Source organism: Loxodonta africana, chromosome 12 (assembly GCF_030014295.1).
Source record: "Loxodonta africana isolate mLoxAfr1 chromosome 12, mLoxAfr1.hap2, whole genome shotgun sequence".
Taxonomy (NCBI): Eukaryota; Metazoa; Chordata; class Mammalia; order Proboscidea; family Elephantidae; genus Loxodonta; species Loxodonta africana.
The window spans coordinates 27,013,042-27,038,328 of record NC_087353.1 but is presented as its reverse complement, the minus strand read 5'-3'; the positions used below and the strand labels follow the sequence as shown (position 1 = coordinate 27,038,328).

Genomic DNA, 25,287 nt, shown 5'->3' with positions numbered 1-25,287 from the left:
AAAAATATCTACCACCTGCATAAACACTTTGAATGACAGTGAAGTAAATTTCTTTTGAGATTCTCCTTTCCATTACTGTCTCAGTCTAGCTATTAGAATATAGTTTATGTTTAAACCTTCAGCTAGATTATTTCTAATTAGTCCTGGTTCTGCTTTCTAGAACAATTATCTCTCTAGAACCCTTGAATGATTTAATAGTTATCTCCTTTTTCAGTGCTTCTCCTTGTTTAAATATCTAGTTTGTTTATTCACCATAGGACACAATTTTTAGAACCTTACCATTCTTGTTCCCTTCTTTTCAATGCATTCTCTTTTATCAGCTTTTCTCATAAATGATGGCATATAGTCACAAGTTATGAAACTATTTTGGGATAGCCCAATAATCTAAATAGTTTATATTCTATTATCTAATCTCACAATTCATTGAAAATGAATCCACTCTATGAACTGTGTAACACTCATTACTTTCAGAGAAGAAAACGCTGATAAGCCAGCTCACTCCACTTTAAACTTGCTATTTTGTCACAATCCTTTTTTTTTGTATCATGAAACAAGAATGGCTTACAATGTGGAACAAATTGTGTTAAAATATAACAAATCCGTAGATAAAGATAGAATGGAATTTAGAAGCCAAAAGAAACAACACAATTCACAGATGAGGAAAATGAGGTAAGATTACATGGCACAGATAGGACCGGAAACCCTAACACAAGGGCCAATCTCTATGGAGACTAGACTGAAAATAAGAAACTGAGTTTAAGATTTACACTTTACATTTTAACTTCCTGGGCTCCTTCTCTCTTATCTGACAGGACACAAGTATGCCTCTCTTCCCTGCATAAGCAATGCTTCCCACCCATGGGTTCCTACTTACTCCATCAATTATTTGTAAAATCCTTCATACCTCTGCAAAAACTGTATCAATTTACCTTTAATACTAGGCAGATGAAGTTGTCAGGTTAAGAAAACATCAAAAATAACTAAATATAAATTCTAAAATGGCAGAATTGAACCTTTCATATCAATGTTTTTCATAAGGAGCACTACTAGCAGTTGAGGAGGAACAACTCTTCATTTCTAATGCTTTAAATCACATTTCGATGGTCCCATCCTGTCCACAGCAAGCAGAATGAAGAAAACCAAAGACACATGGGAAATGTTAGTTCAAAGAACAGATGGGTCACAAGTACCACAGCCTCCACCAGCCTGGGCCCAAAACAACTAGATGGCACCCAGCTACCAGTACTGACCATTCTGACAGGGATCACAATAGAGAGTCCTGGACAGAGAGGGAGAAAAATGTAGAAAAAAATTCAAATTCACAAAAAAGGACCACACTTATTGGTCTGAAAGAGACTGGAGGAACCCTAAGACTATGGCCCCCAGGTGCTCTTTTAACTCAGAAATAAAGTCACTCCCGAAGTTCACCCTTCAGCCAAAGATTACACAGGTCTACGAAATAAACAATAAGACACGTGAGGAACATGCTTCTTAGCTCAATCATGTAAATAAGACCAAATGGGCAAAACTTGCCCAAAAGCAAAGCTGAGAAGGCAGGAAGGGACAGGAAGACGGACAAATGGAAAAGGGGCAAGTGTTGACACACTGGGGGGACTGCAACCATAGTCACAAAACAATTTGTGTACAAATTGTTGAAAGGGAAATTAATTTACTCTGTAAGATTTCACCTAAAGCACAATTAAAAAAAAAAAAAGAAGTGAAATACTAAGGAGAGGTGATTGACAGAGCCGTTAGAATATCTGGGAAGAATTAACAATTGGTTCCTAAAAATAAGCAGATGGAAAAATAATTATTTTCTCCAAAAAAAGTTGTATAGAAAAAGAAATACAATCTAGTTTACCAGTTGGCTCTGCAGTGAATAATCAGTCATACTAAAGTACGCAGAATATTGATTTAATACATATTGTGATTAAAAAATAAATCACACTTAGAGTCCCTGGTGTCATGGATTGGACTGTGCCCCTCAAAAATATGTGTCAACTTGGTTAGGCCATGATTCCCAGTACTGTGTGGTTGTCCTCCGTTTTGTGATTTTCCTACGTGTTATAAATCATTATCTCTGCCTGTGGTTAAAGAGGAATAGGGCAGGATATAACACCCTTGCTCAGGTCACATCCCTGATCCAATGAAAAGGGAGTTTCCCTGGGTTGTGGCCTGTACCACCTTTTATCTTACAAGAGATAAAAGGAAAAGGAAGCAAGCAGAGAGTTGAGGACCTCCTACCACCAAGAAAGCAGTGCCAGGAACAGTGCATGTTCTTTGGACCTGGGGTTCCTGCACGGAGATGCACTTTGCCCAGGCGAAGGTTGATGACAAGGACCTTCCTCCACAGCTGACAGAGACAGAAAGCCTTCCCCTTGAACTGATACCCTGAATTTGGACTTCTAGCCTACTAGACTGTAAGAATATAAATTTCTCCTTGTTAAAGCCATCCACTTGTGGTATTTCTGTTACAGCAGCATTAGATAACTAAGACACCTAGTTTCCAGGGCAATGCCAAAAGAAGCTACAGATACTGACAATAAAAATGGGCAAACGCCTCACATTTCTAAAGGCCAGAGAATCAAGAATCACTGACTGACACAAAAAAGGAAATAGTAATATAAAAAAATTACCTGAACCACCAGTTTTAATTGTTGCCTTTCCCTTCTTGCCTTCCTGTTGATCTTTCAGAGTTTCATAAACTATCTGAATAACTGGAATACTGAAAGCCTATTGAAGAAACAAACATTCTCTACATTAATATTCAGGTATTAAATACAACAACAGTTTAATAATCTGTATAAAAAAAAAACTATATAGATGACAAAAAAGTTAGGCTCGACATTAAATAATTACACATATCCTACATTGTGCCCAAACACAAAATACTACTTAGACAAGAGAGTTGACAGAATAAATGAAATAGGAGCCAGATGACAGCCCAAAACAGTAAGCCAGGGGTACTGCCAGAATCAACCTAAAGAGAAAAAATATCCAGTCTAACGAGAGATCTGCCTTCATCTGCAACCTCTTCATTACCACAGCCAATGTATTAATATTTCAGAAGTGAATATAAATACTAAAGATTCTATAACCTCTTTCTCCAAAACCGGTTTAAAGGTATTCTTAAAGCCATACTCCTTTGATCTTACTTCAGAATCAGATGGCAACAAAAACAACAATAATCAACACCAGCGCTAGGCAATCAATTCATTACAGTTGGGAGGTAGTTGTTTTATTAAATATTTCAAAGTAAAAACCACTATTCAGAGCTGCTTTAAAATTCAAGTGTTTTACAAAGTCAATTTAAGTTTATCACTTACACCTGTTTTTCCACTTCCTGTTTCTGCAGCCTGTGTGAAAAGAAAGTTTACAGTTTAAGTTGTCGATTAAAGAAGTCTAATTAACATGATACCACGTAGAAATCTTTAACACTTGACTACTTGTATTTTCAGTGCCTCCAGATTACCCACGTTTTTTTCAGTCAACTCTACTGTCAATCCTGTCACTTCTCTTCCTGTTCCCTCTAGAATCTGCTCTCTCCTTCCTTTTCCCATTGCCACCATTCAAGTTTAAGCGCTCATCATTCTAACCAAATTATTACAAAAGCATCTTAACAGCACCTAATGCCTCAGAGCTACACTACAAACTGCTACCAAATTAATCTTCATAAAAACACAATTCTAACCACGTAACCTCCATGCTTAAAAACTTACAATGCTTGCCATTGCCAACAAATACCAAATTCTTTTACATGACACTTGAGAAAGTGCCCAAATAATCTGACTCAATATATATTTCCTATCTTAAGTTGCACCCCACCCTCAAACACACGTATTTTATGCTACAATCTCACTGAATTACTCCTGGATCATATCTTTCATTCCCTGTTTTTGTTGATGCTCTACCTAGACAGCATTTCTCTTACATCTTTCCTTGTTAAAAATCTACTTCCTCTAGGCAGAGTTCTTTACGCTCTTTTGAGCAGAAAGATAAGTGAATGTCTCCACCCCACCCCCTTGAATCCTGTAGTACTTTGAGTATCTTTTGCAGGTGTCACATTGTCTTGTATGACATTTAGTTTTGTATGCACCAAGCTGCCGTATTGGGTTTATGCTTCTCAAGGACAAAGACTGAATCTTCTTCACCTTTGTATTCCCCCCCAGTTTCTATACAGTTCCTTGCATACAGTACATATATCGTAAATGCTTGTGAACGAATAAAATTTGGAGAAAATATCAATTTGAAGCCTATGGAGTTCTTAAAGTACACTGTAGACAGCCCCAGAAATGTGTCCCCAGATCCCGACCCCCTTACCAAATTTTAACATACCATAAGTACATCACCTCCTCCAAGGATCAAAGGGATAGATTCTGCCTGGATATCAGTTGGGAGACTAAGAGAGACATATTTTGAAAAATTTTAGTTAGTAATAAACACATAGTTTAAAATAAGTCATCCAGTTAATTTAGAGGAGCTCTGGTGGCACAGTGGTTAAAAGTGCTCAGCTACTAACGGAAAGGTTGGCAGTTCGAACCCACCAGCTGCTCCACAGGAGAAAGATGTGGCAGTCTGTTTTTGTAAAGATTCACAGCCTTGAAAACCCTGTGGGACAGTTCTACAACTGTATCCTACAGGGTCACTATGAGTCAGAATCAATTCGGTGGCAGTGGATTTGATTTGGTGGAAAGCTAACTCACTCATGTTAAACAAAAAGCCTGTTGTAGTTGTTAGTTGCCATCAAGCTGATTCCAACCCATGGTGACCCCATGTGTGCAGAACAGAACTGCACTCCAGGGAGTTTTCAAAGCTGTGACCTTTTGGAAGCAGATCGCCAGGTCTTACTTTCAAGGCACCTCAGGGTGGGTTTGAATCCAGCACTTAATAATTTGCACCACCCAGGGACTCTTTAAACAATAAGCTTAAAAGAGAATTCTATTTGGTCAATATGACCAATCTTTTTCAGTTGGAAATATATCAAAGTTTAGAAAGCAAGCTTTCTCTAACTTAGGGACTCACGAGAAAAAAAATTTTTATTTACCCAACTTGACCCAGTAATACTTGATAAAAGTAATAACTGTTTAAATTGTAAAACACAGCTGTCACAGGTATGTTTACACTTCATGTACTTACAGCCAGTCCATTTCTTCCACAGCTTGTGCAATCTCAGGCATAACACCCATCTCTGAAAACAAAAAAATAATTTAAAAAACCACACATATTAAACTTAACATAAATCATATCGCCCTTAAAATGACGGTTCATAGGGTAAAGGCGCTGAAGCTTATCCCAGCTGTATACTACCTACTCAGTGTGGCACTGTTTAAAAGGACAAGTTTTGAAGAAAGACGAGTTTAAAGCAATGTGATCTTGGGTAAGGCACTAAGCCTATTTCCTTACACAAAGTGAGGTCAGTATTACCTACCTGCTTGGGATACTGGATGGTTAAATAATAGAAAATGCATCTGGCACTAGTTGTCACTTAATACAAAGCACTTACTAGTGAGTGTTAACCTCCTATAACTAGTAAAAACCCTGCCACCTAGGATTCTATACCAGGACTTTGGTTGTTTCATCTAAAGACAGAGCCATGTATCTTGGCTACTCAAGGACAACGTGAATACCCTCAGGGATCTAAGATAAATGAATAGACATGAAAAGAAAGCCCACATTTACTGGCAGCCATACGTCAAACTCTGGTTAACAGAAAGAGGCGCCAGGGACAAAAACTTGAGAAATTGGAAATGTCAGCTGAAGAACTGGCCTGCTCTTAATTGTACACATATTCAAATAATTCTACTTCAAGGCCAGTCCTAAGTGAGTGCATTGAGTTGTTCCTGGCTGGTGTTTGTCATTTCATCATTTCTCAAATGAACATACAGGTAGTTATACATGAAGCATTTAAATGGATTACTTAAACTTCCTTTCCAAATGAGAAATTTTTATTTTAAAGTCTGCATTTACAAAATGCAGCTTTTATTAATGACCATTATTTTAATTAAAAAAGTATATATTCCTATAAAAATGGAACAGTTCTTAAATATTCCCAAGCCCCAAAGATAACCAGTTTGGAAATTTTGTACTTCTTGGAATTGTGACAAGGCATAAATGAACTCTACAAATTGAATATATCCTTTTCCAAAGTAACCTCTCCTTTGCATCAGGTGAGAAGAATCATGCTAGCAATTAATACAAGACACGCAACACTAGTTTCCAAGGAGCACCTGCTGGATTCAAACTACTTGGTAGATTCAAACTGGGGACCTTTTTTGGTTAGCAGCCGTAGCTGTTAACCACTACGCCACCAGGGTTTCCCATAGTAAATTAGTTAATATAAACATTGATGATATGGGAAGTATAAAAATCATTTTCAAAAAAGAAGGCTCTCCTACCTCTAAATCTTCCCCAGGAAAATCCATATATGTAAATCAACCAATATCTAAAGTTGCATATCCAGGCAGACCTGTCTAACAAGTGCCCCTTTAAAAGGTCTACCTGTACTCTCTCTCTTAAAATGCAAACTGCTTGAAAACGGGAGCGATGGCCTTAAGTATGTTGCATATAGAATTCTGCAAGCTGGAATTGCTTGCAAAAAAAAAATTGTATTACATGCAGCAACCCACGGATTGCTTTGAGCAAATTTCAGGCAACTTCTTGTTCTGGTCACGTTTTCTACAAATATCACTTTTACACTTAAGGGGAAAATAGAAATAGAAATATTCTTTATTTAATTCTACTTGTGTCTTTATTTCATCATATCACAGACTCTTCTTCCAGCCCTTTGTCCTGACATTCCTGAAATTTGAGCAGGATTCCAAAAGACACAAACCCATAAAATGACAGCCTAGAATTCCCTACAGACTTTGGCTTTAAAACCTTGCTTTAGGAGAGAGCTGGGAAAAGGAAAAACAACCAAAACAAAACAAAAAACAGCAATCACTTGAGTAATTCCCCCTTGACTCCTATTATGAGACGCAATTAAAATAGTCAGAATTCCTCTCTCATGACCAGAGATTTGGAATTCCTACTATTCTTACAGGAGAAAACCGAAGAACATACGATACTATGTTATAATATCTCAAGTCATCTTAATAGGTTAAGATTATTAAAAAGCAGTAAGCCTAACTTAACTCTATGGGGCAGTTCTACTGTGTCCTATAGGGTCGCTATGAGTCGGGATGGACTCCATGGCACCGGGTTTGGTTTACTGGGTTTAAGCCTAACTTGATACATCTATTGCTATGTGAATTTAGTATATTTAAGACTGATGACAACTTAGTGAAATCATGGGCACATAAAGGAACGACAACAAAGGAAAAGGGAAAAACGACAACTGTTGGGTCAGATACCCAACCCACCGCCCTCCAGTGGATTCCGACTTAACAGTGACCCTACAGGAAGCAGACTTTAGGGCAGACTGCCACATATTTCTCCCGCAGAGCCCCTGGTGGGTTTCAATCGCCGACCTTTCAGTTAGCAGCCGAGCGCTTTCACCACTGTACCACCAGGGCTCTCTGTGTTAGATAAAAAAAAATCCAAAACCAAATCCGTTGCCTTCGAGTCGACTGCGACTCACAGCGACCCTATAGGACAGAGTAGAGCTGCCCTATAGAGTTTCCCAGGAGCGCCTGGTGGATTCCAACTGCTGACGTTTTGGTTAGTAGCCGTAGAAAAGCCAACTCAAATCCTGATTGGAATAAAGCAGGGTATGATACGGTAAGTAAACAGTTTTCCAAATTTATGCTAGACTTTTTAGTATGCATATGGATGAAAACAGCTTCAACATTTAATGTGGCTATAAAGCCGTTTAACGATAAATATAGATCGTTTATATCTGGAACTTTTATTTTTGGAAGGATTTGGGGAAAAAAAAAAAAAAAAAAACCACGATCAGAGGCAGAATCGCAATTTCCCCAACTGATGCCTCCTCTCGCCTGCTGCTGCCCAGCCTGGCAGCCCGTGATCGGCCGCGGGCGGAAAGGGGGTTCCCACCGGCCACCGCCACGTCCCAGGGGCAGGAGGCCTCGGCGTCCGAGAGCAGCCAGGGCAAAGCCGCCACAGGCTTCGCGCAGCCGCGGGGCCCCTGGCAGAAAAGCCAAGTGAAGGCTGGTGGAAGAGCGAGGGCAGAGGATGGCTTCGGCCAGCGCCTGGGCAGAAACGCACACCCGCGACACCGAGCCGAGCCGAGCCGAGCCGAGCCCCTCAGCCGCCGCCCCTGGTCCCGCAGGGCAGATCCCGAGGGGGCTGCAGCGGACAGCGCACTCCAGCACAGCGTGCTCCCCGTCCGCTCCGGCCTCTAAAGCTCCCTGCCCGTTGCCTGAGGACTGAGGCGTGGAACGAACCGCCCACACCACCCCCACCTTCCACGAACGCACCGGAGAAGGCCGCCATCTTCGCACTGTCCTCCGCACTTTGCTCACTCTCTTCCACCCTCCCTCCCTTCTCAGTGACACGCTTTGGCTGTGGCTGCGCGCGCTTCCGGCTCTCGGGCTTCTGCTTTCAAAGTCCGTGCAGGGACTCAGCCCCGGAAAAAGGGTTCCGGACATAGAAAAGACCCCAGGAACCTTCTTCCTTTCCCCACCAAGCACCCTCACCTGACCTGGCAAGCCTGCCGAAATCAACTGGACGTTGCCTTCTGTAAGTAGCCAGGACCTGTAATTATTAGAGATACTGTTAACTATGTGTTTAGAGCACCCTATACGTCATCATTATCACTTTTCCCACAGGCAGGGAAGCAGAAATGAGATGATTAGGGTTACACGATGGGTCCAAGTTGATCTGACAACAAAAGTGTGCACTTGGTTCCTCACCTCACAAAGATAAGCAGGGCTTTGAGTTGACTGATGAATTCATTGCCCAGAGAAGCAGTATTAGTGAGTACCTGTCACCTAGTAGGCATTTACTAAATATTTTCATTGAAATAAGTAATTATTTAGGTCTCCTTCTTCCCCTCCCCTCAATGATGTATCATGGACAATTTGAGTTTTATTTGACTTCCATGTCTTTTTATTTTTAAGCTCCTTTCTCTTTGCAGAGAGATAGGAAAAGTTAATGAACACTTAATCCTCCCAACAACTCTGTCCAGTAAATACTATGTCTCCTCTACAGATGAGGGCACTAACATTCAGGAAAGTTAAATAACCTGTCTTAAGCCAATCTGAACCACGTCTGCCTAAAGCTAGGGCTCATGCTCCGTACTCTCTGCAACCTGCTTCAGGATGTCAAGGAGCAGAGTGAAACCGCCATTTAAAAAATAGGAGGAATGGGCTCAGAAAGGCAAGATGCATCATGTAGGGTGAAAAGTGAAAATTCAGGAGCCATATTACCTGGGTTTGAATTCTAGCTCTGCCACTGGCTGTGTAACCTTGAAAAAGTCATGAATCTTCTCTGAGCTTCAGTTTCCAGAACCAAAACCATTGCTGTCAAGTCGATTCCAACTCAGAGCGATCCTAAACGACAGAGTAGAACTGCCCCACAGGGTTTCCAAGGCTGTAAATCTACAGAAGCAGACTATCACATCTTTTACCTATTGGTGGGTTCAAACCACTGACCCTTCGGTTCACAGCTAAGCAGTTTAACCACTGCACCACCAGGGCTCCTGAGCTTCAGTTTATTCATATGTAAAATAGGGATAAGCATATAAGCATCGTACCTATCTCATAGGATTCCTATGAGGATTAAATAAAATATGTAAAGCACCTAGCACAGTACATTGCACATAGCAAGTATTAACTCTCTTATTACTATTGCATGTAATAGGATTCCCATAAAACTCCGAAGGTCAAGGACAATACATTCAGGCCTGCAGCAGTGCACATCTCCAGGGGTCACTGACACCATTCATGATATGTTCTGTATTCTCATTGTATTTTGTATTTTAATGATACTGGTACCCCTGAGAGTTATGCAATATAGCAGTTCTGAATAGATGTCAAGTACTCCACATCCCAAAGAGATGTTCAAGACCATATATTATTTAGGATTTACAAAAGGGATTTCTAAAATCTAGCGTTAAGCCCTTAACCAATTCCCACCTCAAAAATAGGAAAGGATCAGAGGTAAAAGTCAAGAGAAAGTATTTCCCTAGATAGTGCTGTTGAAGTGCTGTGGCATTTTCCCTCTATGAAGGAAGAAAGAAGTTTCCAGGGGACCACTCAAAGAGTATTTGATCTCTGACATTTGGGAAGCATAAGGACTGGTATGACGAGCTATGGCTAGAAGGACCTGAGGTGCCAGAGCAGAAAGAGAGACAAAGGGAGAGAAGGCCTCTGTGGGAGCAAATGGCATTCCCAACAACTGACCATATCCTCCACGCTATTGGAAGCTTCTGGCTTAGAACAGGCCAAGCTGGGGATGGAGGAAGCTATAAATTCAATTAAAATTGTGAGTTTGGATAGTTACATTGGCCTGTATAGTTTAATTACAGAATTGAGGTTATGATTGTAAAGAAAGTATCCAGTTAGCTTATCATCATCTGAGAATGATGGTCAGTGATCCGAAAAGCTCTGAAACAGGCCTAAGACTTCATGTAGGACAGGGAAAGAAATAGCACATAAAGGGTTTCAAGATAACATAATGTTTTCTGCTAGGCCCTATCAAGTTCAACTCATTTAATATATTGTTTTAGTAAATACAAACACTTAATTGTGTGTGTTGTAAAATTCTCCATAATGTTAATTAGGATATAATGTGATTGGCTCCCCTCCTGGGGAAGCAGGCAAGGCCAGACAGAGAAGTGACAGGCAATTCCTCCACGATGCCACCAAACCAGAGATAAGGGGCTGGATGTGGCCCAGTACAGTCTCCTAGTACAAATTTCCTAGAGCAGGCTGAAGATTCCTGGAATCCCTCCCTGTCTTTGTTCCAAAAACCCAGCTACATAGATATTTCGGTCTGAGGGACAATTACCACCAGGTGGCGCCAAATTGCAGCTCAGGATTGCAGCTCAGGTAGAAAAGATTGGCCTGGATTGAAAGCACTCCCAGCAGGGACTTGACCTGGACACTTCATTAACTTTACATTAACCCCACATTTTGTGCTATTGATCTTTGGGACCCTACTTATCGTGTTATGGTGGAATTTTATATGTTATCCACGCACCCAGAGAGATCATACTAGGTATTTTCAAGTAAGCTGTGAAAAGACGGTTCGGCAACTGCCAAAAGAAGCTTAGGAAAAATGCCCTTCAGACATCCAGGACAGCGTAGAGAGGACAAGCCCTGTGAAGGTTTCTGTGTTTTGGCCACCAAAAGCCCAGTCTCCTTTCCCCTTTCCTTTTTCTATTATGGAGGCTAAGAAGAAAAAAATCACCTTTCCAGACTCTCTTGTAGAAACAGACTCAGTTCTGCCACAAGACCTAGTTCTGTGTACGGGAAAAAAAAAAAAAAAACAAAAAAAACCAAACCCACTGCCGTCGAGTCGATTCTGGCTCATAGCAACCCTGTAGGGCAGAGTAGAACTGCCCCATAGAGTTTCCAAGGAGCGCCTGGCAGATTCGAACTGCTAACCTCTTAGTAGCTGTAGCACTTAACTCATGAGTCGGAATCGACTCAACGGCACTAGGTTTGGTTTTGATTTGGTAGCACTTAACCACTAGGCCACCAGGGTTTCCTAGTTCTGTGTAGAGAGACATAAATGGAAGGGGGGGGGGGCAAGATATCTCTTTAAAGGGGAAAGACTTGACTGGCATGTATTCTTCTTCCTCCTGGAACATGACATGATGCCTGGAAGGGCAACAGTCCTCTTGCAACTGTGATGATGAAAAGCTTCATGCTAAGGATATTGAAGCAGAAAGATAGGAGGAGATTATACCCCTGGTGATGCGGCTGAGCTCAGTTGCTGGCCTGTGTCTGTCCCCCGCTAGATTTCTTGTGGCATGAAAATGTCTTACTTAGTTAACCAACAACCAGACCAAACCAACTGCTATCACGTTACCCCATGTGTTGCAGAGTAGAGCTGCCCGTCATGGGGTCTTTAAGGCTGAGACTGTTTAGAAGCAGATCGCGAGGGCTTTCTTTTGAGAAGCCTCTGGTGGGTTCAAACTGCCAACTTTTCCACTAATAGTTGAGTGCTTAACCGTTTGCATCACCCAGAGACTCCTTAATCAAATTACTCTTAAATTTTCCCATTTGCAGCTCAACACATTCCTAATACGTACAGAAAAGAAATAAGATGGAACACTCGGTATAGATTTTGTGAATGAATTACTCAGAAAAAAAAAATTAAAGTGCTTCAATAGAGCAATAACAACCTGTTGTGGCTGCAAGCAGGACAGGACATGTGGTCTGGGTCTTGCAGACACCATCAAAACCAGTCCTTAATGGCATCTAACTATCATTACTGAACATTTCGATCAAAGAGTCTATAGCAGAATCCTAATCAAAAGGGGGAAAATACAGAACAGAATTTCAAATTCTCATGGACTGCAGACTTTCTGGAGCCATGGAGACTGGATGAACCCCCGAAACTATTGCCCTGAGTAAATTTTTCAACCTTAAATCAAAAAAAAACCCCTGAGGTCTTCTTAAAACCAAACAATAGCTTAACTGGTAAAAAATATCTGCCTTGAACATTATACTCTTTTAAGAACTATCTGTATAGGATCAAATTGACAAGAGCAACTTGAAAGATTAGATAGGAAACTTAGGGGGCGTTGAATTTATGTTCGCTGGGGAGGAACAACTCAGAAAAGGAGGGTGAGAATGGCTGCACAAGTCTAAGAATGTAACCAACATCACTGAATTGCACCTGTAGAAACTGTTGAATTGGTCTACGTTTTGTCTGTATGTCTTCTACAAAATAAACAAAATTATTTCCTAATGACCAAAAATGAAGATGAAATGCAATAAGGGATGTGACTCTGAATTGAGCCTAAAAAAAAAAAAAAAAATCATTGCCCTCAAATGGATTTCGATTCATAGCGACTCTATAGGGAATACAAATCAAATCAGATTGCTTACTTTGTCCTTTTGTTGACACCCAACTTCCTCCCCAGTCCTATTCCAGCTGCTTCTAGAACCAGATAAAGCAAGCTGCCTGGTTCCTTCAGAAGAAGAAAGCAGCAAGAGAAAATTGTTTTAACCTAAAACAGGTTGATTAGAAAATACAATGTTTTACTACATGAACCACAAAAAGTTCTTCACAATACATGATCAAAACACACCAATAACTCCACACAAGTAGCCATAACCTTCTTCCTCCTCAAAGGTTGCCCATGAAGTTTGCCTAAACCTGAAGCCTTTCAGATCTATGTGTTAGGGAAAAAGAGGACTCGGGAGGACTTGCTCTGGATCGTGAATACTGCTATGAGTGGACCTGATATGTGACAAACTTTCCATTAGTAAGTCCTCTCCCCTTTGATATAGCTCTTAGCTGGCAATGCTTCTGAATTCACCCCACTTAGGATGGCACATGGAAATCTTGGTGGTATAGTGGTTAACAGCTATGGCTACTAACCAAAAGGTCAGCAGTTCGAATCCACCAGGAGCTCCTTGGAAACTCTGTGGGGCAGTTCTACTCTGTCTTATAGAATTGCTGTGAAGTGGAATAGACTCAACGGCAATGGGTTTGGTTTTGGTTTTTAGGATGGTACATACGGTTTTCATTGACTAATTTTTGGAAGTAGAGCAACAGGCCTTTCTTCCTTGTTTGTCTTAGTTTGGAAGCTCTGCTGAAACCTGTCCACCATGGATGACCCTGCTGCTATTTGCAGTATCAGTGGCATAGCTTCCAACATCACAATAGCACTCAACTCACCACAGTACAACAGAGAGTCAGATTCAGAAGAAAATGTGGAACGAGGGATATCATTGCTGATGTCGGATAGAGCTTGGCCTAAATTAGAGAATTCCAGAAAGATGTTTACCTGTGTTTTATTGACTATGCCAAGACATTCAACTGTGTGGACCATAACAAATTATCAATAATACTGTAAAGAACAGGAATTCCAGAACACTTAATTGTGCTCATGCAGGACTTGCACATAGATCAAGAGGCAGTCAGTCAAACAGAACAAGGGGATACTGTGTTGTTTAAAATCGGAAATGTGTGTGCTGGGGTTGTATCCTTTCATGTTGTTCAATCTGTATGCTGAACAAATAATCCAAGGAGCTTGACTATATGAAGAAGAATGTGGCATCAGAATGGGAGGAAGACTAATTAAGAACCTGTGATATGCCAAACAACCTTGCTTGCCGAAAATCAAGAGGACTTGAAGCACTTACTGATGAAAGTAAAAGACTATAGCTTTCAGTATGGATTACACCTGAATGCAAAGAATACAAAAATCCCCATATTTAGGCTGATAAACAATATCATGATAAAGGGTGAAGAAATCAAAGTTGTCAAGGATTTCATTTTACTTGGATCAACAATCAGTGCCCATGGAAGCCACAGTCAAGAAATCAAATCCACCGCAAAAGACCTCTTTAAAATCTTAAAAAGCAAAGTTGTCTCTTTGATGACTAAGGTGTACCTGACCCAAGCCATAGTCTTTTCAATTGCCTCATATGCATGCAAAAACTGAACACTGAAAAAAAGAAGACCGAGTAAGAATTGATGCATTGAAATTGTGGTACCATCAAAGAATATTGACATGGACGGTCTTAAGTAGGAACAAATTAGTCTTGGAAAAAGTATAGCCAGAATACTCCTTAGAAGTGAGTATGGTGAGACTTTGTCTTATTTACTCTGGGCACATCATCTGGAAAGACCAATTGCTAGAAAAGGATATCATGTTTGGCAGAAGTCCAGCGAAAAAGAGGGAAACCCTTAATGAAATGAGTTGACACAATAGGTGCAACAATGGGCTCAAACATACCAGAGATTGTGAAGATGGCGGAGGACTGGGCAACGTTTTCTTACACATAAGGTCACTATGAATCAGAGCTGACTAGACAGCAGCTAACAACATGATGGGACATAATCAAGCCCTCCATGTCCAGGCATCTGCTTACTTCTAGCCTTTTTACTTGCCACTCTCCTCCACAACATTTTCCCTCAAGTATATCAAACTATATAGAGTTCCTTGCATACACCAGGTTACTTATCACTGCTGTGTATTTTCTTATGCTGTCCCCTCTGCCTAGAATATCCTTCCCTTTGTAGTTTTTATTATCTACTGCTGAGTAACAAACACCCCAACACCTAGTGGCTTAATACCACCATCAATTTATTTTCTTCTAACTCTTAGAGTGAGGAATTTGGGCAAGGCTTAGCTGGGTGGTTCTTTTGCTCCATGTGGCATTATCTGAGGTTATTCATTCAGCTGCATTCAGCTGGTGTCTGAGCTGGACTGGGAGATCTGAGAAGATTTCACTCCCATGTGTGGTATTATGGATTGAATTGTATCGCCCAAAAAGATATGTTGAAGTCTTAATCCCAATATTGGTGAATATGACCTTGTTTAGATACAGGGTCTTTCTTTGAAGGTGTGATGAGTTAAGTAAACATGGTCACACTGGAGTTAGATGGGTCCTAGTTCCTTCTGAGTGGTGTCTTAAAAAAGGGGAGAACAGACATGGGAGGAGATGATATGTGAAGCTGGATCTAAAAGCCAAAGAGTGTCAAGAAACACCCAGGCCCACTAGAAGCTGAAAGAAACAAGGAAGGATCTTGCCCAGAGAAGGCATGGGCCTGCTCATGCCCTGAACACAGACCCCTAGCCTCCAGAACTGTAAGACAATAAATTTCTGTTCGTCAAAGCCACCCGCTTTGTGGTATTTTGTTATTGGAGCCCTAGGAAACTAAGATATGTGGTAACTTGGTGCTTCCATACATGGTCTCACTCTCACCACGTGGACAATTTGGACCCTCTCTCAGGGTGACAGGGAAAACAGACTTCTTACATGGTAGCTGGATCCTGAGAGGGTATGTTCTAAGAAAAGAAAGCAGAAGCTACATAGCTCTTAAACCATCCTTGGAGGTTGTACAGTGTCACTCCTGCCACATTCTGTTGGTCAAAACAAGTCACAGGAGCAGCCCAGATTTGTGGGGAGGGGATATAGACTCTACCTCTTGATACAATGAGTGGCAAGGAATTTTTTTATAGCATACCACACCTTACACTATAACATACCACACCTGTCTTCTTGGCAAACTCCTAATTATTACTCAGTTTCAGCTAAGGTAAGCACCTTGCAGCAAATGCTATTATTTGCCAATCCCATGTAGTAGATACTGCTAGTTTGCCCCAATATTTATTTCTCTTTTGTCATAAATCTCTGACTCCTAGCTAGGCATACAGATGCACAGAATAAAGACTCCATTTCCCTGTCCCTCTGGTAGCTAGGTATGGCCATATGCCTGTGTTCCGGCCAATGGCATGTAATCAAAACTGCTATTATGACTTCTGGGAAGTGTCTGTAATGTAAGGGAGATGGTACACCCTTTTTGCTCTTCCTCCTTCCTATTGGCTGGAATGGGGGTATGATGGCTGGAGTTTGATCAGTTATATTGGGCCATGATAAGAGAGACACATAGTGAGGATGGCAGAACAATATGAGAGAAGGAGCTTGAGTCCCTGACACCGTGGAGCACCACAGCAGCCAAAACTATGACTCTAAATTTCTTACATGAGAACCTTGGGTTTTCTGTCCCACATACCCAAATCTAATCTTAATTTATATACCCACACTAGTTATCTAGAGGGTCAGCAAAAAAGAGGAAGATCCTTAATGAGAAGAATTGACACAGTGGCTGCAACGGTGGGCTCAAACATAGCAACAATTGTGAGGATGGCACAGGACCAAGCAGTGTTTTGTTTTGTTGTACATAGGGTCACTATGAATCAGAACCAACCCGACGGCACCTAACAACAACAACAGTGGTTATCTATTGCTGCAAATCCAGTTACCCCAGAATTTAGTGACTTAAAAACAAGAAGCTCTTTTTATCATCACAGCTTCTGTGGAACAGGAATTCAGGAGCAGCTTGGCTCGACAGTTCCGCTCAGAGTCATTCTTGGGGTTCCAGTCAAGCTGCTGGCCAAGATTGCAGTCACCTTGGGCTGGAGCTTAAAGGTAGCTCCCTCACATGAGTGGCAAGTAGGTACTGGCAATTAGCGGGAGGCCTCTGTTCTTCTCCACGTGGCCGTCTTCCAGGGCTGCTGGATGTTATGCTATGGCAGCTGACATCCCTGTACCTCCACCCCTACCCTGAAAGCAAGCAATCCTAGAGAACAAAGCAGAATGGGTGATATCTTTCATGGCATAGCCATCAAAACCACACACTGCTAGTTCTGCAGTATTTTATTGATCACACAGTTCAGCCCTATGAATATGGAAGAGGAATAACAGTAGACAAGGATCATTTGGGAGCCACTTTAGAGGCTGGCTACCACACTTCCCTTATTCCCTGACGTACTCCTTATTTGTTCAAGTGGTGGTGGTGGTCCCTTAATTTCAGAAGAACACATGTTCATACAGCATCCCCTGGGATAAATCGTCTTTCCTCTAGACCAGCCATTGCTGTCGTTAAATTTGTTTGCTTAGCTTTCTCAGTCTTTTACAATTTACCTAACTCAGAGAGCAGTTTGGTAACAGGAAGGCTCCCATTTAAACAATCCTCTTTTTCCCCAGAATTTCCTACAGCTTTTTTTTTCTGAGCTGAGCAACAATCATTGAATTTTATGCTTTTATCAAAATCAGCTGTCAGAAACTGGCCTAGATCTATTAGAATGCAACATCACTCTCCCTGCCCCGGCATTCACCTTATGGTGCAGGGACCAGAGGGGGCCCAGCAAACAGACATAAATCCAGAGATCTATAATTCTGTATTCCCTGAAGAAGTGGCCATAAAGTCCATCACTCCAGATATACGGGGAGAGGGAGACAAAGGGCAACTCGGATGAGTTTCAGCGGGACTGTAAAACAGAAAAAGAGACTTCACTAACTGTGTCAGTCTCCTTATAAGCAAGCCAGGCAGGAACTTGATTTATGGTTGGGTACTGGCTGGCCGGCAGGCACCAATGTCACTCTCTCTCCCACACCCGCCATCTTGAGTACTCATCAGCCCCTGTGAGTGAAGCTGATGGTTCTTGGGGAAGTGGTGTTGCACTTGGAGTCTGAGCAAAAGAACATGGCCTGGAGGTTGTGGGTATTTTCAGAACAGACTATGTGCCAGGCAGATGTTCTGAACCCCGCTGTTTAGAATCTGTCAGGATCCTCGAGCCTCATTTCCTGTGGTAGAGAGCCATTTTGAGTCTGCTCACAGGGTTCAGGCTTGTTTTCTCAGTGTTCCTCCCAGTGTGTTTGCTTTACTGCACTTACTGTCTGTGAAGGTGATCTCATGTCTTCTTTAGCAGGCTGAAGCAAGACAACTTGCTAAAATAAAAAAGGGGTGGGGGAGAAGGGTGACAAAAAGGATTCTTTAAAATACTGCAGAAAACAATTCTTAATATGGAACTTTATACTGCCTGGTCATAATCTCCTGTTATGTTACAATACTGAGAATGGAAATTCACAAAGGCTGCTTCAAGGGTACCTTTGAATAGTGATGTTCCAGTTACTATGGCCATGCAACAAATTACCAAATTTAGTGACATGAAGAAACATCCACTTATGATGTTTATCAGCTCTGTGGGTAAGGAAGTTCAACAGGACACAGCAGGAATGGCTTACCTCTGTTCCACAACACCTAGCACCACAACTGGTAGGGGCTGGAATCTTCTGAAGGTTCACTCACTTACATGTCTGGTAGTTGATACTTGCTGTGAGATGAGACCCCAGCCGGGTCCGTTAGCCAACTGCGGCTTCTCCAGGTGGCTTGGCTCTCTGACAACATGCTGATTTCATTACAAAAGTGAACATCCCGAGGGCCACGTGGTCTTTAATGACCAAGCATCCCAGAAGTCAAGCAGTGTCATTTTTCTCCATTCAGTTAATCAATACAGTTACAAAAGTCTGCCCAGGATCAAGGGGAGATATCATAGCTCCTGCCACTTGAAGGGGGAGTGTCAACATTACATTGTAAGAAAAGCAAGTAGGATGGGCTATAAGTTGACATGGCCATCTTTGGAAAATGCTGTCTGTCACAAGTGAATAGATTAAGTCTACTAGTTTGGAAACCACTCTTTACTGAGGCCAGAGAATGAATAAGACATTATGTGTTAGGCACATTCTATGAGCCATTACTGACATCTTCATAAGGATCCCTTATTTACTATTGACCCAAAACAACTTATTGAGGGCCTCCTATGTGCTGAGGACTGAGGTAGTGCTGGGGATATAAATATGAATAACACATGCTACTTTGGTTTCAAGATGTTCTAACTGAGACAAAACACAGTTATAATAGAAGGAGGAAATGCAATCACAGAGATATGCTCAGAATATCATGGGAATTCAGAGTGGACAGCTAATCCAAAATGAAAGGGCCAAGGAAGGCATTTTTGAGATTATCTCTCAGATAAATCTTAATAGGTAGACTGATTTTAACCAGATGAAGAGGAATTTATGGGGGTGAAAGGAGGAGAACTTTTCCAGGTAGAAGAGTCAGCATAGAAAGTAGCCCAGGAGTGAGAAATAGAATAGTATAAGCTGTGTATTATTAGTCATCTATTGTTGTATTAACAAATTATACCAAAACTTAGTGTCTTAAAACAATAAACACTTATTATCTCACACAGTTTGTGTGGGTCATAAATCCAATAGTGACTTAGCTGGATGGTTCTGGCTCCAAATCTCTTATGAGGTTGTAATCAAGGTGTTGATCAGAGCTGTAGTCATCTGAAGGTCAGATTGAGGCCAAAAGATATACTTCCAAGGTGGCTCACTTACATGCCTAGCAAGCTAGTGCTGGTTGTTGGCAGAAGATCTCAGTTTTTCACCACTTGGACCTGTCGATATGGTGCTTGAGGATCCTTATATATGGCAGCTGTCTTTCGCTAGAGCAACTGATCCAAGACAGAAATTGACCGAGCCACTGAAGTCACGTGCCATCATTTCCACAATGTCCTACCAGTTACATGGTCTGCCCTGTTCAGTGTGGTAGGGAACTAGACGAGGGCATGAATATCAGGAGAACAGGATTCTTGGAGAGCCATCTTGGAGACTGGCTAACACACGTGAAAAGAATAAATACTTCTCCATTCCTAGGATATCAAGTTTGAATCATAGAGTGGACAGAGATAAGGCTAAAGCATTTGGGCCTGGGCTAGATCATTAAAGACTTTGTGTGCCAGATTAGGAAGATTGGCTTAATCTGGTATATCTTATTTTAATTATAATTAAAATATCAGTGGGTCTCAAATTCAGAGTGCATCATATTCACCTACAGAACTTGTTAAAAACACAGGGATGAGGTCCACCTCCAGAGTCACTGATTCAGTAAGTCTGGGGTTAGGCCAATCATTTAAATTTTCCCAAGTTTGCAGGTGCTGCTGGTGCTACTGGTCTGAAAATGACACTTCAGGAACCACTGTTATGGGTGAAGAGTCCCTGGGTGGCTGTGCTGTTTAAAGGACTGTCTATAGGGGATCAAATTGACAACAGGAACTCGAAAGATTAGATAGGAGCCTCCGGAGGTAGTGAGTTTATGTTAATGGGGGAGGAACAACTCAAAAGGAGAGTGGAAATTGTTGTAGAACTTGAAGAATGTAATCAATGTCACTAAATTGTACATGTAGAAACTGTTCAGAAAAAAAAATTAATCTTCAACTATAAATTGATTGTTTTCCCAAAAAGAATAAAATATTAAGTCCAAAAAATGGTTGGGTTTGGAACAAATAAATAATGCCCATTACTTGCAAAAAAAGAATCCCTGGGTGGTATAAATGGTTAATGTGCTCGGCTGCTAACCAAAAGGCCAGAGGTTCAAGTCCACCCGGAAGTGCCTCAGAAGAAAATTCTAGGGACATGCATCCGAAAAATCAGCCATTGAAAACCCTGTGGAGCACAGTGTTGCTCTGACACACACAGGGTTGTCCTGAGTCAGAATCGACTCGACTGCAACTGCCGTTTTTGGTTGTAGGTGAGGCAGATTTTAAGCAAGACCATGAGATGGTCAGATTTTTATTTTTATATTTAGCTTTCTGGTGATTGTGTGAAAGATATATTTGCATCCAAAAACCCGTTGCCATCGAGTCAATTCCGACTCATAGCGATTTGAACTGCTGTCCCTTTGGTTAGCAGCTGTAGCACGTGACCACTATGCCACCAGGGTTTCCATAGATTTGCATAGGCTCCATTAAACAGGATACCACAGCAGTACAAATGAAGATGTAATTGAAAATTCAACTAGAGCAAAGAAACTGTCAGACAGGAGAGGAAAGGTAAGAGAAATATCATTAAATTGACAGGGTTTGATGATTCATGGGATTTGAATGAGGGAGATGAAGTGGGGGTGGAGTAAACGAGAGAAGGAGATGAATTATTACAACTCCAAGGTTCCTAGTGCTGATAACTGGATGAGTGGCGTCAATGGAGAAGAGATTAAAGAAGGGATAGCAGTTTGACAGGATGTAAACATGTTGGATTTAATGTGAATATAGGACATTTAAGTGGAGATGGCCAGCAAATAATTGTTTATATGAGTCCAAAGCCTGGAGTAGTGATGATTAGTGTTAAATATTTGGACAGTTTAGTGGAGGGGTAGAATTTGAAGGAAATTGCAGTAGGTTAAAGCACTTACTGATGAAGATCAAAGACTACAGCCTTCAGTATGGACTGCACCTCAACATAAAGAAAACAAATATCCTCACAAATGGACCAAGAAGCAACATCATGATAAACAGAGGAAAGATTGAAGTTGTCAAGGATTTCATTTTACTTGGATCCACAATCAACGTCCATGGAAGCAGCAGTCAAGAAATCAAATGACCCATTGCATTGGGCAAATCTGCTGCAAAAGACCTCTCTAAAGTGTGAAAAAGCAAATATGTCACCTTGAGAACTATGGTGTGCCTGATTTGAGCCATGGTATTTTTAATTGTTTCATATGCATGTGAAAGGTGGACTGTGAATAAAGAAGACTCAAGAAGAATTGATGCCTTTGAATTATGGTGTTGGCAAAGAATATTAGATATACCACGAAAGGCCAGAAGAATGAACAAATCTGTCTTGGAAAAAGTACATCCAGAATGCTTCTTAGAAGCGAGGATGGTGAGACTTTGTCTCATGTACTTTGGACATGTTATCTGGAAAGACTAGTTCCTGTAGAAGAACATCATGCTTGGTAAAGTAGAAGGTCAGTAAAAGGAGGAAGACACTCAATGAGATGGATTGACACAGTGGCTGCAACAATGGGCTCAAACATAGCAACAATTGTGAGGATGGCACAAGACCAGGCAGTGTTTCGCTTCTGTTGTATGTAGGGTTGCTATGAGTGGAAACCAACTCAAAGGCACCTAATGACAATCTTTATGATTAAAGACTGCCACCTCTTTCTTCTCCCTTGGAGTGGCTGGTGGGTTCCAACCACTGACCTTTCAGTTAGCGGCCAAGCCCTTTAACCATTGTATCATCAGGCTTCTTTGTCCTCAGACTCAAATAGATCAGAATTACAGCAGCTAGGTCTCTCAGATGCAAATTCCTAGGCTCAGCCCTCAGAAATTTTGGAGCCCGGCGGAGCAAACAGAAACCCTGGTGGTGTAGTGGTTAAGAGGTATGGCTGCTAATCAAAAGGTTAGCAGTTTAAATTCACCAGGTGCTCCTTGGAAACCTTGTGGGGCAGTTCTACTCTGTCCTCTAGGGTTGCTATGAGTTGAATCGGCTGGATAGCATTGGTGGTTTTTTTTTTTTTTTGGTGGCACGTATGATTAAATGCTCAGTTGCTCACCAAAACATTGGCTGATGGGACCCACCCAATGCTCCAGTGCTCCAAAAGACCTGGTGATCTGTTTCTGTGAAGATTACAGCCCAGAAAACCCTATGGGGCTGTTCTACTCTGTCACTTGGGGTAGCTAGGAGTTGGAATTGACCCAAAGGCCCCTAATAATAGTAAGAAGTCAGGGCTGGAGCCCAGGAATCTGTATTTAAAACAAGTTTCCTAGATGATTCTGATGCAGGTGGCCCTCCATGAACCACGTTTGTAGGAACATTATTTTGGAATTGATTATTCTTTTAGGGCTTGCCAATTTGATCATGTTGGTTTCATGGTTTTATTCTCAGATGACAATCTTATTTCCCACTTTTTGAACAAGGCCATGTTTTATATTCCTGAATTCCCTTTTTAGATTTAGGAACCAAAGCCCAGAGAAATTAAATAATTTATGCAAGGCAATAGAGCTGGCCAGTAACAGAGCTGTGATTCAAACCAAGGTCTTCCAGACTCTCCAGTCTTTGGAGGAGAAGGAACTGGAAGGTTGCCCAAGTCCAGATCTACGTGCTACAGCAAAACATGGATTTGAGCCACCTGCCATCAAAGCCGATACTGAGACAGGTGTGAGGTAAGCACCAAGAGGGCTTTACTGTATATCAGTATACAAGAGACAGAGGTGAATGGGCTTCTCCAAAGTCTGTCTGTCTGCTGGAGACCACCTGGCGGGTTTTATAAGGTTAGGGCTTAGGCTTGAAGAATCTGGAGAATGGCAGTTCTCCTTTGAGTGGGGGCATGTTGACCACATTTCAGACATGTTGACCTTCTGTGGGTATTCTTTAGAGGTCCTCTGATGCCATCCTGGTTTTGGTCATAAGACAGGCCTCCGTTGTCTGGTTGTCTTGTCCCAGATCTTATTGATCTTTGTTCTGCTTGTTCAAGAGGAACATAGATTAATTTTGAACTTTATAGAATCATGGAGAATGGGAGAGGAAAGGGAGGAAACAAACCACAAATCACAAAATCACCAGGGTATGCAAAAGCTACCTTTGCAAGCCATGTAGAAACAATGCTACAATACCAGGATGTTAGGCCCCTATAATCCCTTTCTCACACTGCCCTTTCATGTGGGGGTAGAAGACATGATATTCTAGAAATGTGTACTGACAGCAAAACTGTTGAGTTTTATCTCTTAGGTTCTATGTACATTCTAGAACAATTTCTAGCATAGTAGTACATTTGACTTTAACTACTATTTTCTTACTTGGTTACTTAAGCTTGGTAAAGATTTGAGTCTCCCCTTAAATGCCCTTCATTTTTCTTGTGGTTAATTCTATCTGAACTTAATTAGGTTGCACAGCTTATCTTTTAATCATTTATCTCATATTTGTATCAGAATATAACAATTTAAATTTTAAAAACTCTTAAAGTTTTAAAACATTAAAAAAAGAAGTCTTTAACATTAGGTATACATTTTTATCTAACAGGAGACCTGAAAAGAAAAGGACTTCAATAGGAAACAGCTTACTGCATGAAATTCCACTGAAGAGCTAAAACCATTAAGACTAAGAGTCATTTAGTAATTCCTTCTCAAGTGGCTTGTAATCCTTTGAGTTTAATTTTTCTACATAGCAGAGGGTGTCTGATCTCCACATTTTAATAGCTTCTACAGTTTTAGTCAGTCCTCTGCTCTATCAAAACACATTGCCAATTACTTGTCAGCTTCATCGAACCCTTGTTCTGTTGGTTAATATTTCCACTGCAGTTTTTTTTTTTAATTAATTTTTATTAAGCTTCAAGTGAACATTTACCATTCCAATCAGTCTGTCACATGTAGGTTTACATACATCATACTCCCTTCTCCCTCTTGCTCTCCCCCATTGGGTCAGCCCTTTCAGTCTCTCGTTTCGTGCCAATTTTGCCATCTTCCCTCTCTCTCTATCTTCCCATCCCCCCTCCAGTCAAGAGTTGCCAACACACTCTCCAGTGTCCACCTAATTTAATTGGCTCACTCTTCATCAGCATCTCTCACCCCCCCGCTGACCAGTCCTTTTCATGCCTGATGAGTTGTCTTCGGGGATGGTTCCTGTCCTGTGCCATCAGAAGTTCTGGGGAGCATTGTCTCTGGGATTCATCTAGTCACATTCATATCATTAGGTATGCTCTTTTTATGAGAATTTGGGGTCTATATCCCATTGGCATCCTGCTCCCTCAGGAGTTGTCTGTTGTGCTCCCTAGCAGGGCAGACATCGATTGTGGCCGGGCACCAACTAGTTCTTTTGGTCTCAGGATAATGTAGGTCTCTGGTTCATGTGGCCCTTTCTGTCTCTTGGGTTCTTAGTTGTCGTGTGGCCTTGGTGTTCTTCCTTTGCCTTTGCTCCAGGTGGGTTGAGACCAATTGATGTATCTTAGATGGCCGCTTGTTGGCATTTAGGACCCCAGGCACCACAATTCAAAGTGGGATGCAGAATGTTTTCATAATAGAATTATTTTGCCCATTGACTTAGAAGTCTCCTCAAACCATGTTCCCCA

General features: G+C 41.4%; 1 protein-coding gene across 2 annotated transcripts in view; it reads right to left on the bottom strand.

Moving 5' to 3' along the window:
* Positions 1-8,456, bottom strand: part of DDX1 (DEAD-box helicase 1) — a 49,245-nt gene extending 40,789 nt beyond the window's left edge. For both annotated transcript variants that reach the window (XM_023550432.2, XM_010591929.3), the window contains exons 1-5: positions 8,379-8,456; positions 5,137-5,188; positions 4,336-4,399; positions 3,327-3,356; positions 2,637-2,733 (exon numbers count right to left, since the gene is read on the bottom strand). In XM_023550432.2, the coding sequence (XP_023406200.1) occupies positions 2,637-2,733; positions 3,327-3,356; positions 4,336-4,399; positions 5,137-5,188; positions 8,379-8,394 (259 nt within the window). In that variant the 5' untranslated portion in view covers positions 8,395-8,456. The remainder of the gene's footprint in view (positions 1-2,636; positions 2,734-3,326; positions 3,357-4,335; positions 4,400-5,136; positions 5,189-8,378) is intronic.
* Between the last annotated feature and the right edge of the window lie 16,831 nt (positions 8,457-25,287).